Source organism: Miscanthus floridulus, chromosome 18 (assembly GCF_019320115.1).
Source record: "Miscanthus floridulus cultivar M001 chromosome 18, ASM1932011v1, whole genome shotgun sequence".
In the NCBI taxonomy this organism is placed as follows: Eukaryota; Viridiplantae; Streptophyta; class Magnoliopsida; order Poales; family Poaceae; genus Miscanthus; species Miscanthus floridulus.
Window position 1 is genome coordinate 27,006,483 of NC_089597.1, and position 15,814 is coordinate 27,022,296.

At 43.7% G+C, this 15,814-nt stretch overlaps 1 protein-coding gene across 1 annotated transcript; it reads right to left on the reverse strand.

Moving 5' to 3' along the window:
• Positions 1-9,219: 9,219 nt before the first annotated feature.
• On the reverse strand, positions 9,220-10,792 carry LOC136520833 (DIBOA-glucoside dioxygenase BX6-like). The gene is made up of 3 exons (XM_066514492.1): positions 10,167-10,792; positions 9,671-10,007; positions 9,220-9,582 (listed from the first exon to the last, which is right to left on the reverse strand). Exons 1-3 carry the CDS (start codon positions 10,700-10,702, stop codon positions 9,319-9,321), a joined length of 1,137 nt encoding a protein of 378 aa, XP_066370589.1. The 5' UTR covers positions 10,703-10,792; the 3' UTR covers positions 9,220-9,318.
• Positions 10,793-15,814: the final 5,022 nt, after the last annotated feature.

Below are 15,814 nucleotides of genomic sequence, written 5' to 3' on the forward strand. Positions count from 1 at the left end.
TTGAATATCATCCCCTTCCTAAGGATTTCTTTCTCATGGTCATATAATGATTTCCTACACATCTGGAAACCAGTGTCACAAACTGCCATATCTATCATGCTGACATCCCTATAGTTTGAAATCCCCCTAAAAGGTACGTTCATCGACCTTAGTTGCTCAAGCTCAGTCGCTGTGTAAGGTGGTGGTGGAACATACTGCTGTGCTTCGCTAATTCTGCCCCATGAATCATAGGGGGTATCATCTGCTAGCAAATCTATAACTAGTCTACCCTGAGCCTAGATAGCATGCAAAACCTCAGTTGGTATTGGTAATGGCATACCATGAACATGTACTGGCATGGCATCAACCAGTGTGGGCATAACATGTCTATCTCCCTAGTCATCATCTGAATCATCCGAATCACTGCTAACTACATCACCGATCCTGTCCTCCTCCTCCTGCTCCTCCTCTTCCAGTTTGAACTCGTTCACATTGAAGTCATTGCTTATATAGCCTACTTGACTTGAATGAAACTGCTCCTGTATTAATTGACCGTTCAAATCCATGTTACCCTGAGTTGCTTCCCCTTCGACCCCTAATTCTTGCTCATTGCCTCCAACACCGTCAATGGATGACCCATCTAGGACACCCTAAATCATGTACCCATTCTCCACCACCACCTCAGCCATGGGCATATTGGAACCTTGGAACACCCTATTGTAGTGGGACCAGTGAGCAAGGTCATGTAAGGACATCAGGACATAGTGTGCCCTAGTCTTCCCAGTATCAAACCTCCCCTTCAGAGTAAAATCACCACCAAACTTTGCATTCAAACGGACACAAAGTTCGTTGAAGCTAGGAGGTTCATCAAACTATTCCAATTCTTCTTCCATATCCTTAAACATACCATCTTCTCTCCTAACATTTCCTCCATAAAAACTCTAACACAACAATCCATCTATAAAAGCATTTCAAGAAACTTTATCAAGTCGTCGAAATCATCGTACGTACTATCCATAGTAATATTAATACATATTCTAACTATAACTATACTAACTAATCTAATATTAACACCTATACAAGACTAACTACAATAACTAATTATACTAAATACAATAACTACCTAGACTCACTATCTATACTAACTAAACTAACTAACTTTACTAACCATACTAACTTATTATACTGCCTATACTAGCTAAACTAACTAACTTTACTAACTATACTAACTTTACTTATTGTACTAACTTACTATACTAACTAATCATTCAAACTAATTTTGCATCTTAACCCTAAATAACAACAATGTCGATTCAATCAACAAATACACAAGGGGAGTACCTCGCGGCAGCAGCGCGCTCTCGTCCTCACGGCGGCGGCGCTCGTCCTCGCGGGGGAGGCGCGGGCGTTGGCCTCGGCGGTGGCGGCGGGTGGACGCGGGTTAGAGGGAGGTGCACGCGATAGTTGGGAGCGGTGTACAGCGGTGGCACAGTAGTGAGGGCGGCCGGCGTGCGTGGTAGGCGGCCGCCGTGCGTGGGTGGTGGGCGCCCGGTGGCCGTGGCGCGGCGGCGTGCATGGGAGGCGTGCGGGCAGCGGGCGGGCGGGCGGCCAGCGTGCGTGGTGTGGCCGGCGTGAGGGCACGGCTGGCGTGTGGGCGGGCGGGCGTGCGACGTGTGGGAGGTCGGCGTGCGAGCGGCTCTGCTTCAAAAGGGAAGCAAGGCCGGGCCGCATGCCTGTAAAAGGGTCTGCCGCACCTTGATGCATGCGTGGCGCGGCAGTGCCGACGTCACGGGTCAGCGGCCCTGGTCGCTGCCACGTTGGCACCCCTGACGCGCCTCCATGCATGGCGCGACAGAGTTGTTTCGCCGCTCCGTGCAAACAGGCGCGTCCAAAAGTGTTAGATTTAAAAAAATAAACAGTGTCGGTTTTAAAAATAATTTAAAAAAGTGTTAAAAATAATAAAAAAATCCCTAACGACACTGGCGTGAGCATTTCGACTCGCCCTAGAAAGGGCCTGTGATACTCTTCTGGCCCACCATCTCAATGGTAGTTTAATTGCTGACCGGTGTCCTCTCTCTAAAAAAAGTAATACTTCCGTGAGGACGTCCAGATTGACCGGACACGGCTTCCCACTGAACCGCGTGGGTCAAAGTCCGTACACGTGCGTGCCTCCCCAATGGCACCCTCTGGCCCATGTGAAAGAATGGCGCGAAAAAACCGCGCTACACGCGCAAGCGCGCCCCTACCACACCGTCGCGTGGCCCCACACTGACCTGCCACCAGTCGGCCCCATGCGCGCCTGTGCGTACAACTGTTTTGCTCGCCCCTGCATAGTGCGTGCTCGCCCTGTGCGGGGTCCACGCTGCGCCAGCCGCAGGTGCTCGACCCTACCCTCTTGCTCGCTAGGGGTGCTCGTGGCCTCCTGCATGTGCTCCCCAGGGCGCCGAGCAGGTGCTCGCCTAGGGGTGCTGCGGCCTCGCACCCATCCCGGGTGATGATTACAACCGGGACTAAAGGTCTGATCTTTAGTCCCGGGTGTAGCCACGACCTGGGAGTAAAGGTCATTTGGACGGGCTGCGAAAATGTAGCACACCTTTAGTCCTAGGTGATGATTAGAACCGGGACTAAAGGTCTGATCTTTAGTCACGGGTGTCTCCACGGCCCGGGAGTAAAGGTCATTTTGGCGGGCTACGAAAACGTAGCCCACCTTTAGTTCCGGGTGTAGCCATGGCCCGGGAGTAAAGGGCATTTTAGGCCCGGGAGTAAAGGTGGTCTGCAGTTGGCTTTCTCCGGTTTCCATAAGTTTTTTCCTTTTTTATATATGTCTTTTATATAAAAATGCATAGAGTTATTAATTGCCTAATAAATAAAATATTACCAAAAAAATTATAAAAAAAATCCTGGACTTGGTTTTGCATTATTATACATAACAAAAAATTGTAACCCAAACTCTTTTGTTTTACTGTATGAATATTTGACATAGTGTAAATAATAATTACAATTTGCACCATGTAAAAATATACTACTTAATTAAAATAATTAAAACTATTGCTTTTCGACAGGAAATTAGTTTTCACATCTTATTAACGTTGATCATTTGGTTTTTCATCACACATTCTCCACGGGAAATCCATCGTCTAGCAGAAAATTCATTTAAACCGTAGAAAATATGAAAACACGACAAAAAAATCTGAAGTCACAATTATTACATAATAGGTCTAATACATCACTAAATATATCAAGTGGGCACAGTAGTGAACTTCTTCTTAACGTATATCCCTTGGTTATGATCGCGTCGTAACCATGGAGTGTCCTCATCATTTAGCTGGATGCTTGGGTCTTTGTTCACTGTGAAGGGTGGAATTCGTTCATCCTTTTCATAATCTTCTGACATGTCTGACTTGTCTTCAATTCCGACGATGTTTCTTTTCCCTGAAAGAACTATGTGGCACTTTGGCTCATAGATTGGGTCGTTGTTGTTTTTCCCTCTCTTCGGTTTTGTAGACATGTCCTTGACATAAAACACCTAATTCACATCCTTGGCAAGGACGAATGGTTCATCTTTGTACCCAATATTATTGAGGTCTACGGTTGTCATTCCATACTGGTTGTCGACTGCTACCCTGCCTCTAGTCGCCTTTACCCATTGGCACTTGAACAAAGGTACCTTAAAAGTAGGTGCATAGTTTAGTTCCCATATCTCTTCTATGCAGCCATAATATATTTGCTTATTTCTATTAGGGTCGGTGGTATCTATGCGAACACCACTGTTTTGGTTGATGCTCCTTTTATCTTGGGCTACTGTGTAAAATATATTCCCATTTATCTCATACCCTTTGTATGTGAGGATATGCCACGATGGCTACCTAGCCAACAAATACAGTTGCTCATCAATACTCTCATCACCTTGACATTCTTTTCGCAACCAGTCACTGAAAGTTTCCATGTGCTGACGCGTAATCCAAGCTTCAGACTTCCCTAGAAACTCGGATCGGAGCAACTCTTTATGTGTCTCGATATACGGATCCACCAAGGAGGAGTTTTGTAGAACTGTGTAGTGTGCTTTATTAAAATAATTGTCCTACGTACCAATATATGTTTTCTTCCCTAGTGTCCTCTTTCTACTTAGTCTCCCCTCATGTTGCGATTCAGAAACACCAACCGGGTCAAGGTCAGGAATAAAGTCAACACAAAACTCAATGACATCCTCTGTTCCATAGCCCTTGGCGATGCTTCCTTCTGGCCGAGCACGATTGTGAACATATTTCTTTAGGACTCCCATGAACCTCTCAAAGGGGAACATGTTGTGCAGGAACATAGGACCGAGAATGCTAATCTCCTTGACCAGGTGAACTAGGAGGTGTGTCATGATATTAAAGAAGGAAGGAGGGAACATCAACTCAAAGCTGACAAGACATTGAACCACATCATTCTGTAGTTTAGCTAGATCCATTGGATCGATTACCTTCTGAGAAATTGCATTGAGGAATGCACATAGCTTCACGGTGGCTAGACGTACATTTAGAGGTAGAATTCCTCTTAATGCAACTGGAAGCAATTGCGTCATGAGCACGTGGCAGTCATGGGACTTTAAGTTTAGGAATTTCTTCTCTGGCATATTTATTATACCCTTTATATTCGAGGAGAATCCAGATGGTACCTTGATGCTTGCTAGGCATTCAAACATGCTTTCCTTCTCTTCTTTGCTAAGAGTGTAGCTGGCATGACTTAAGTAATGGCGTCCATCATCTGTCTTCTCTGGATGTAGGTTGTCTCATTCTTTCAAACATCGTAGGTCCTATCGTGTTTCAAGTGTGTCCTTAGACTTCCCATACACACCCATGAAGCCTAGCAGGTTCACACAAAGATTCTTCATCAGGTGCATCACGTCGATCGTGCTATGGACCTCTAGGACTTGCTAATAGGGTAGCTCCCAAAATACGGACTTCTTCTTCCACATGGGTGCATGACCGTCGGTGTCGTTCGGAATAGGTTCGCTGCCATATGCCTTTTCAAATACTACTTGCACATCCTGGACCATATTGAGTACATCCTCACCAGTTTGGTTGCCTGGCTTGGACTGGTGGTCTGCCTTACCTTTAAAATACTTGCCTTTCTTTCTTAGGGGGTGATTCGTAGGAAGAAATCGACGATGGCCAAGGTACACGACCTTTCGACATTTTTTCAAGAATATACCTTTAATGTCATCGAAACAGTGCGTGTATGCATTATATCCCTTGTTTGATTGTCCTAAAAGATTACTTAGAGCAGGCCAATCATTGATTGTTACGAACAACAATACTCGTAGGTCAAAGTGCTCCTATTTGTGCTCATCCCACACACGTACACTTGGTCTGTTCCACAAAAGTAGAAGTTCTTCAACTAGTGGCCTCAGGTACACATCGATGTCGTTGCCAGGTTGCCTTGGACCTTGGATGAGCACTGGCATCATAATAAACTTACGCTTCATGCATAACTAGGGAGGTAGATTGTAGATACATAGAGTAACAGGCCAAGTGCTATGACTATTGCTCTGCTCCCTGAAAGGATTCATACCATCCGTACTTAAAGCAAACCTTAAGTTTCTTGCGTTATTTGCAAACTCTGGGAATTCTCTATCGATTGCTCTCCACTGGGACCCATTAGCAGGGTGTCTCAACATATTGTCTACCTTACGGTCTTCTTTGTGCCATCGCAATAACTTTGCATGGTCTTTGTTTCTGAACAGACGTTTCAAGCGTGGTATTATAGGAGCATACCACATAATCTTGGCAGAGATTTTCTTCGTGGGACATTCGCCCTCAACATCACCAGGGTCATCTCACCTGATCTTATACCGCGATGCATGGCATACCGGGCATGCATCCAATTTCTCGTACTCTTTGCTACAGTAGAGGATGCAGTCATTAGGACATGCATGTATCTTCTGGATTTCTAATTCCAAAGGACAGACTACCTATTTTGCTTCGTACATAGTGACGAGCAATTCATTATCCTTTGGAAGCATCTTCTTTTGGATTTTCAGTAACTCCCCAAATTCCTTGTCAGATACACCATTCTTTGCATTCCATTGCAGCAATTCCAGTGTGGTATCCAACTTTTTCTGTCCCGCATCACAAGTTGGGTATAGCAATTTCTTGTGATCCTCTGGCATGCGCTCGAACTTGATCTTCTCCTTTTTACTTTCGCATTCTCTTTGTGCGTCACGAATGGCCTGACCAATATCATCAGCGGGTTCATCTTCTGCCACTACCTCTTCTTCAGCTTCCCCCATTGTAGTATCATTGAAGGCACCATATTCAGCAATAATGTCATCATCGTCCCATTGTTCTTCTTCACCTTCTTCCATTACAACCCCGGTTTCTCCGTACTTCGTCCAACAAATATAGTTTGACATAAAACCTGACTTCAACAAGTGTGAATGAAGACTCCTTGAGCTAGCATATTCCTTCAAATTCTTACATATGACACATGGGCAGCACATGAAACCATCGCGTTTGTTTGCCTCGGCCACACGTAAGAAAGAATGCATGTCCTCAATGAATCTTGGGAGCGGCGATCAGTATTGTACATCCAATGCCGGCTCATCTGCATTACATGACATACATACCATATTAAAGCCTAAAACATAATCAGTTAATTATACGACATGCATGCCACCACATAAGGTATTAATTTATGAAAGTCTCACTACAATGTAGACAATCCCAACTACCACTAAAAAACTAAAGCTAAAATGCACTTCAGTAGCATAAGGATTTCGCGACCAATTCCAACTAAAACAGACAGATCATGCGTTTGTTCAACATCTATGGGCTTCTTCTGCAGGATCACTGCCTCATCAGCCACCGTAGCCGCCTGTGTAAAAGAGTTTTGCACGTGTTCAACATACTCTTCCTCCCAGTACCAGCCTGAACATCCAGTGCCATCCCACTGAAATTAAAACAAAAAATTAGAACTTTAATCACAATCATCATGAAAATAAGTATAAATTAACTATAATCATCAAATGCGACAAAATAACTCGCATTGCGATCCGGACACTTGTAGAAGATACGGCTCTTGTTGGGACACTCCTTCCTCACCCGATACTCCATCACAATCTTCTCCTCACACTTGCCGCATGCAATGAGAGGAAGGTCCGGCCTCAGTCGCTTTGAAACCCGATGAGAGGCCGAGAACCCGGAAGCAGTTGTCATCTACTCTCTATACTCATTTTCAATATAATATAAATTTCTCATTTTATAAACAAATAAAATTAAAAAAACTCTAAAATTCTCTATATCTCCAAACCATGAAGTGTGCTATGCATGCTAGAATTGAAAACTCAATACTAGTGTTGAATAACTACTTTAACCTTCCTTCATCCAAATACGCAAACTTTAAAGTGATTTTGAGCTTAATTGGCTTACAAATAAAAAAAATCTAACATAAAAAAACCACATATATATCTAGTCCACAAAATGAAATAAGCTACTGATGAAACATAAGAGTATATAGTTGGTAACCTTCGGAACCGAAGAATCGATGGAGGAATGGAAGAAATCTTGTGATACACCGGTGATGAGGAAGAAGAGAGGCCGACGATGAAGCAAGAACACTGAGCTCGAAGTGGCTCGGGCTCGGGGAGAAATAAGGGCTATATAGGAGGGGACCTTTAGTCCCGGTTGGAGACAGAAACTAGGACTAAAGGTCCCTTTCTAGTCCCGGACAGAGCCTCTAGCCGGGAGTAGACTTTTACTCTCGGTTGGAGGGACCAACCGGGAGTAAAAGTTAACCTTTAGTCCCGGTTGGTAGCTCCAACCGGGACTAAAGGTCCCCTGCAGCAAAAGCCTGCCGCAGTAGCCGTTGGGTAGGGTCCTTTAGTTCCGGTTGGAGCTAAAAACCGGGACTAAAGGTATCTCTAGTTCCGAACGCAAAAAATATCAGGACTAAAGCTAAATTTCAAAGTGGGATCAAAGATCGTTTCTCTACCGGTGAGCCCTTCGTTTATGGGTGACTGAGTGGACAAACAATTTACAAAAAAATATTAATGCATCTCTTCACTTCCATGACGCCTCGCAGCCTCCCTCTGCCATGATCTTTTCACCTGCCCTTCTGTCATTATTGATAGTTACTTCTCTTGCGGCCCCTATCTTCTATTTATAGGGCTCTGGTCTCTGTTTTTTTATCCCATCACAAGCGTAATCAGGACAGTCCCAATAAAAAAAACTAATAGTTTCTATAATATAGGATACCGCACCAAAAAAGTACTGCTTTCCAACTCATGGTTTCTATGAGTAATAATTATTTTATCTTTCTCTCTCCCAACTCTATCTTCTTCCTCAATGGAAGTGCGACACGAGCTCCCTAGAAACTGGTGGTTTCTCCCTAATGGCGATTTCATGGTTTCTTGGTGCATTGGGTCAAGAGTAGACCTGATTTCTTCATGAAGAAACTATTTTTATGATTTTTGCTCTCTTTCTTCATTAATTACGTTGCCATATCAACATTTTACTTACGTGGAAGTCATTTAATGAGGATAGAAATCATCGTCAATACACCGTTAGACTGCCCTTAGTACCATCCATATCACCGTAGCGGGAGCTTCGTGCGTCGTAGTCAATACCAACACCATCGCAGATTGAAGGCACCCGGCGGCAAGCTGCAGGATCGCTCCGGTGTCTACCCCCGTTGGCCCTACGCGGCTCTGTCTCCTCCGGCAACGGCAACGGCAACTCGAGTCCAGCTTCGTCGGCCCCATGCGGCTCCATCTCCTTCGGCAGCGGCGAGCTGCGAGATCGATGGAGTCCACCAGCTATACCCACGCAACTCCGTCTCCTGGTGGCAGCGAGCTGCAGCAGCGTATGCAGCGACCCCTGATGCACAGGTGCTGCCGCTACATCTCTACCACCTAGACAGCGTCTGAGACACCGGCGGCAGGACAGACTGTGGGACGAGAGGCGGCGAGGAGAGAAAAGCAGGCACTAAAAAAGGAACGTATAAGCTCATGGTTGTTTACTCTTCAATATGCTGTTCTTTATTTTTGTATAATAATTTGCTCTTTAGGTATAGATCATAATTATTATTCCCATCATTGACATGTGCTACTGTTTTCTATATTTTTTCATGATCGTTAGAACACCCGTCCCTATGAAATTTATATGTTTTCTAATCTTTTGTTTTTTTACCTGTATTTCTATTATATATTTCTATATTTTTTATGTTTCTGTGTTTTTTTACATTCACCGGTTCCAATGGGTCGGTAACTATAAATTCTTCGCGCTTCATATAAAGTTCTTCCTATGACATCTCTATTCTCGCAGCAACGCGAATATAAGGGGTAAAAAAAGGAGTACGCTACTCCAGCTTGAAGTAATCGAGTCTAGGGCGATTCTGCTCGCTGCCTTTCCTGTAAAAGTGCACGATGAACTCTTCAACCGTGACGCTCCTGTAGATCGGGGGGTTGCCACCGTCCGTCGACGTGAGCTCTTGGATGGGGCCATACTGCCTCATGGATCTTCCCACGTCAACGAAAGCCGCCACGGAGACCCTTGCCGTGTCAGCGCTCTGGTTCGCCAGAACTCGGTGCTCCACGCTCCTGAACCGCCCATTGCTGACAAGCTGCACCAGGATAATTAAGTGAAGTGGTCCAGGTGGATACATACATAAACAAACTATAGACGTCATCAATAATAAGTGAAGTGCATGCCTGGAGAAGGTCGCCGATGTTGATGATGAGAGCGCCGGGCACCGGAGGGACGTTCACCCAGCCCCTGCCGCCGCCGCCGTGGTCAAGAAGCACCTGCAGGCCGCCCACGGCGTCCTGCAGGAGGACGGTGAGGAAAGTCGGGTCCGTGTGCTTGGTGTTGCCGAGGGTGAGGTGCGGCTCCGGGCACGGCGGGTAGTAGTTGCACGCCACCTTGAGGCTCTCCCCGCAGCCCATCTCGGCGAGGTGGTCGCTGGCCAGCCCCAGCGACTCCGACAGCAGCTCGAACACCCACACCGCAAGCTTCCTCACCGCACCAACGTACTCGAACATCACGCCCCTGTTCAATTTCATTTGTTTGTTTTTGTTTTTGATAGAATTTGTTTGTTTTTGTTTAAAATTCATGTACACGTTTGTGTGAAATATACTCGAAGTTAGTTAGTGATCTTTTCTTTCGAAAAAAGAAGTTAGTTAGTTAGCTTGCTCTGTAAGTACGTGCCTGAGGGCCTCCGGCAGCTCCTCCGGCTGCGGCGGCTCCGGCGCCATGTCGAGGAAGACGGTGTCACGCCAGCTGGCCGCCGGCGACTGGAAGAGGTCGAGGTTGGAGTAGAACCGCATCTTGCGGGTGGTGTCCCTCGTGTAATACGGCCTCTTGGCCTCCACGGTGCCCTCGTTGAAGCGCCTCACGGCCGCGACCATGGCGGCCATGGCCTCGCCCGGCACGCCGTGGTTGACCACCTGGAAGAACCCGGCCGTCTCGGCTGCCGCCCTCACCAGGGCGACCACCTCCTCCCGCCGGGCAGCCGCGAGGTCGATCACCGGGATCGTTGCCGCCGCTTCATCTGCAGTGGTGGAGGATGTGATCGCCGCTAGGGAATCCGGTGGGTGGTGGAAGATGGACGGGATTGATTTGGTGCCGGAGTCGACGAGGCCCTTGACGCCGGCCTTGGTGTCATCGAATGCCTGTAGTAGGTCTCGCCGGCGGTCGTAACCACCGTGCGCGGCCACGGGAACGGCGGCTTTGGTGATGGACATGGTATATATGAGTATGAGGTATGTGGCGCCTTCCGAGTGAGGAGTGAGTGACCGAGTCTGGGACAGGGCAGGTGAGAGGTAAGAAGACAGCGTATAAGAACATATATATAGATGCAGTGATGCACCATCAGTTACTATGGTCTGCGAGTGTACTAGCTGCTGGGCGGCAATGATGATTCGCTGCTAGGGATTACTGATTAGTCGTTGCATGGTAGAAAGTGTTTTTTCCCTCCTAGGCTCCGTTCGCTTCCTGGGGAATGGCATGCAGAAATAGTTCCAGCTGGATCTTTAGTTTATAATTGTATAAGATTCCATCAGCGTGGCGTCATACTGTGCCAAACGAACGAGCCTTAGTCTCAGCCGAGAGAGCGAGAGAAAGCGCCCCGCGATAAAGGAGTAGCTCTAAGCGACGTCCCTTGACAGTGACTTTTGTGGATATGTCCATAATAAATGAGTCTAGCTATTTCTTTCTTGTCATTTCGTGGAAAATTGGGAGACTATCCTCTGTCCGATTGCAGCCACTCCCTCAATTTTTAGATACAATACGAAAAGAAATCATCTTCACACTTTAACTTTTTTTAAAAAACGTAATATTAATTTATTATATCAAATAGAATCGTTAGATTAATTAAATAATATATTTTGTAGTATATATATTTGAAATCATAATTATTGATATTATTTTCTTTCTATAAATCTATTTCAGTTTAAACTTTAAAATAGTTTGATTTAGACCAAAAAAATTAGAATTGTGTTCCTCTTGGGACCGAGATAATAGTGTCATCCTATCTTTCCTCTCAATTAGACCAATCAGGGAGATATCCTATCATTGATTCATTTCTAAAAAAAGGAATAAACAATAGTTGGTGAATATCAGCATCCACTATCAAGCAGTTGTTTTCAATCAAAACTTTTTTGATAATTCGAACGGAAAAGCACCAAGCGCCTATTAAAGGCACGCACATATATAAGCTTGGTGAATATCTCCATCATAGTTGTTTCCATTCAATAAGCGATGAGCCCACTTTCTATAAAATTGAACTGATTCCTGTAAATCCTACATGATTTTTGTAAAATTCATACATTCCAAACGGGTCCTTTCTCGCTTTTTATTATGCATGTAGGGCATAATGTATATTGTGTGTAGTAAAAACTATGAATCCGAAAATTTTATAATGATTTATAATTTGGAACGGAGGAAGTACGTAGTATAGGCTACACTCCTTTTGTTCCTTTTAAGTGTTGTTTGGATTTCCGTGCTAATCGAACTTTGTGAGGTTGATTAGATTTATAGAAAATATTAGTAATATTTATATCTACAAATAAGTGTATTATAAAAATAGATGCAATGATTAATGTAATGATACTTATCACACACTATATAAATATTAATAATTTAGTATATATACATTTGGTCAAACTTGAGTACGTTTGACTTCTTGATACGTAAGAACCACAGTTAAAAAGAAAAGAAGAGAGTAGGCCGTAGCCACGGCAACGTATCACGTGCAAACCAACCAACCTGTGCAAACTTGAAAACTACCAATCAGGATCACTGGATGTTGATCCAATGGATAGGGTGAGGGGACTTAAGCGCAAAAAAAAGATGGTGGGTGGGGGTTTAAGCGCAAAAAATCCCACCTCTCACCACATTCATTGGATCAACATCTAGTGATCCTATTTGGTAGTTTTCAAGTTTGCACAAGTTAGTTAGTTTGCACTTGATATGTTGTCGTGCAATAATTCAACGAAAGAAAGTGACCTGAAGAAAATTGGTGGGCGGAGCATCCCCATTTCCACTCCTTCACGTCCGTTGGAATGTTGGATTCCCACGTGTATAATGTACTCCTCCTAGCAAACAAAACGTGGATCCGATATCAGGATATTTCCTTCTCGAAATATCAGGGGCATTTATAACGTGACTATCATGAACAGCAAGGGAGTTGGGGCTTTGCGTGCGGTTGACTAGGAACAGTAGTTATGCTAAAAAAACAATGTAATTTCACAATTTTCTTTTACTACTCTGCTCTCTAGGCTTTCCGATCCTTTCGACATCATGACATAAACAGTCCTTTTTTCTATAAATACGAATAACGATCGCGTTAGTCTTCTCTTGGATGTAGCGTTCGTATGTGTAATTTTTTGAGAACAAGGGAGCAGTTACTAATTATAAGATGTTTTGATTTTTCTAGATTAATAACTTATAGGTGCATAACAAAAGCTATGAATTTAGAAAAGTCAAAACATCTTGTAATTTGGAACGGATGGAGTAATTTGTTTCTACATCACCTCACCTATTCTAGACCGTGATACATGTCCTCTCTCGGCCATGTGTCCAGTGCCAGCCCTAGGGGGTAGGCATGGGGTGCGACGGCCGAGGGCCCATGCAAGGGAGGGCCCAAGTCTAGGTATACAAACCCCGAGGCCCCTATAATCCATTAGATATCAACAAACTAATGAGAAGAGTCGTCCCAAGAAGTCAACGTCAGCCTCTCTGCCGTTCTTTCCCAGTTTTCACCATGGCCCTCGGGCAGAGAGGAGGTGAGGGCGCCGCAGTCTGATCACGATCGTGACTCGTGAGTTCCAGTCACGCCGATGTGGCGACGCCCGACGCACTCACACACACACACGTGTGGCACGGAGAGCTAGACTGCCGTTTGCCGGAGAAAGGCGCACGACGGCGGCGACCAGGTAGGGATCCATGTCGACGACATCTTGGTTGTTGCCTTCTTATAAATTGCGATCGCCGATCAGTTGTTCTTGTTCATGTTCATACCCTAGGTATTTTTTCCTTGTTCTTTTTTAATCCAAATTAATTCTTTGTATAGTATTCCAGACTTCTAGTACTTTATATTCATATAGTCATGTTTTTTCTCTAATTTAGGTGTTAGCATTTTAGAATGTTACCTAAGAAACATTTGTCAGGGGCTGAGAAAAGAAAACGAAAAAAATAATTATCAGACTGGTTAAATCAAAAATATATTATTGAATTTCCTTTCGCTTTGCAAGTAAAATTTATGCCTATAAGATTTATGCCTATAAGTATATTATAAGATTTTATACATGGTTTAGAGGGCCGTCACCACGAGTTTATCGGAGGGCCCTCAAAATTCTAGGACCGGCGCTGCATGTGTCCTTTTGGTTATTTACGTCTGTGAAAGTATGTGTAATATTTTTTTGGGATGGAAAATGATGGTTACTGATGGATGATGCTGTGTGAAAGTATGTGTAACATTTTTTTGGGGACGAAAAAGGATGGTTACTGTCGGATGATGCTTGATGCATATGGCGTATATGTGCATATGGTCAATTGGAATTAATCCATCGATGCTGCTAGATGATTGAGCCCCATGCTTTTTCATTTTGATCAACAAATTGTAGGACGGGGACGCGCTGGCATCTATTTTTAGTCCCTTAGAGCAGTCAGCAGCTAGCGATACGATGAGATTCTATATGCCCACTGTCGCCTACATAGTGATGAGATTCTATGTCCATTGTCACCGTACGACTAGCTAGCAGCACCATATTTTACAGCCACTTTGCTGGGCGGCAATGATGATTCGCTGCTAGGGATTACTGATTAGTCGTTGCATGGTAGAAAGTGTTTTTTTTCCATTAGTCAAGCCGAGAGAGCGCCCCGCGATAAAGGAGTAGCTCTAAGCGACGTCCCTTGACAGTGACTTTTGTGGATTCGTCCATAATAAGTGAGTCTAGCTATTTCTTTCTTGTTATTTCGTGAAAAATTGGGAGACTATCCTCTGTCCGATTGCAGCTACTCCCTCAATTTTTAGATACAATACGAAAAGAAATCATCTTCACACTTTAACTTTTATAAAAACGTAATATTAATTTATCATATCAAATAGAATCGTTAGATTAATTAAAGAATATATTTTGTAGTATATATATTTGAAATCATAATTATTGGTATTATTTTCTTTCTATAAATCTATTTCAGTTTAAACTTTAAAATAGTTTGATTTAGACCAAAAAATTAGAATTGTGTTCCTCTTGGGACCGAGATAATAGTGTCATACTATCTTTCCTCTCAATTAGACCAATCAGGGAGATTTCCTATCATTGATTCATTTCTAAAAAAAGGAATAAACAATAGTTGGTGAATATCAGCATCCACTATCAAGCAGTTGTTTTCAATCAAAACTTTTTTGATAATTCGAACGGAAAAGCACCAAGCGCCTATTAAAGGCACGCACATATATAAGCTTGGTGAATATCTCCATCATAGTTGTTTCCATTCAATAAGCGATGAGCCCACTTTCTATAAAATTGAACTGATTCCTGTAAATCCTACATGATTCTTGTAAAATTCCTATATTCCAAACGAGTCCTTTCTCGCTTTTTATTATGCATGTAGGACATAATGTATATTTAGATGTGTAGTAAAAACTATGAATCCAAAAAAATTATAACGAATTATAATTTGGAATTGAGGAAGTCAGTAGTATAGGCTACACTCCTTTTGTTCCTTTTAAGTGTCGTATGGATTTCCGTGCTAGTCGAACTTTGTGAGGTTGATTAGATTTATAGAAAATATTAGTAATATTTATATCTGCAAATAAGTGTATTATAAAATAGATGCAATGATTAATGTAATGATACTTATCACACACTATATAAATATTAATAATTTAATAATTTATTATATATATTTGATCAAACTTGAGTACGTTTAACTTCTCGATACGTGAGAACCACAGTTAAAAAGAAAAGAAGAGAGTAGGCCGTAGCCATCTGAGTTGTGCAATAAATCAACGAAAGAAAGTGCCCTGAAGAAAATTGGTGGGTGGAGCATCCCCATTTCCACTCCTTCACGTCCGTTGGAATGTATTGCATCCATGTATCGGTGCCTCATATCACGGGGTTCTCCGATGAATGACGAAGATAGGACAGTACGCCTTCCGACATTCTTAGCAGATCCTTCACCCGAATGCATGCTATCTACCTGGCCTTGGTATAGGTCAGCCCTCAAAGTATTATGATTGTTCCTCATGTCACTACAGGAAAACGGGGCTTTGCCGACAGCCCTGGGCTTTGCCGACAGGATGGAATATCCCTGTCGGCAAAGATCCTCTTTGCCGACAGCCACCAAAG

Coding starts and splice junctions, on each gene's coding strand:
- LOC136520833 (XM_066514492.1), bottom strand. CDS start 10,702: ATGTCCATCACCAAAGCCGCCGTTCCCGTGGCCGCGCACGGTGGTTAC. Junction 10,008..10,166: donor GAGCTGCCGGAGGCCCTCAG/GCACGTACTTAC, acceptor GAAATTGAACAG/GGGCGTGATGTTCGAGTACG. Junction 9,583..9,670: donor ACATCGGCGACCTTCTCCAG/GCATGCACTTCA, acceptor ATCCTGGTGCAG/CTTGTCAGCAATGGGCGGTT.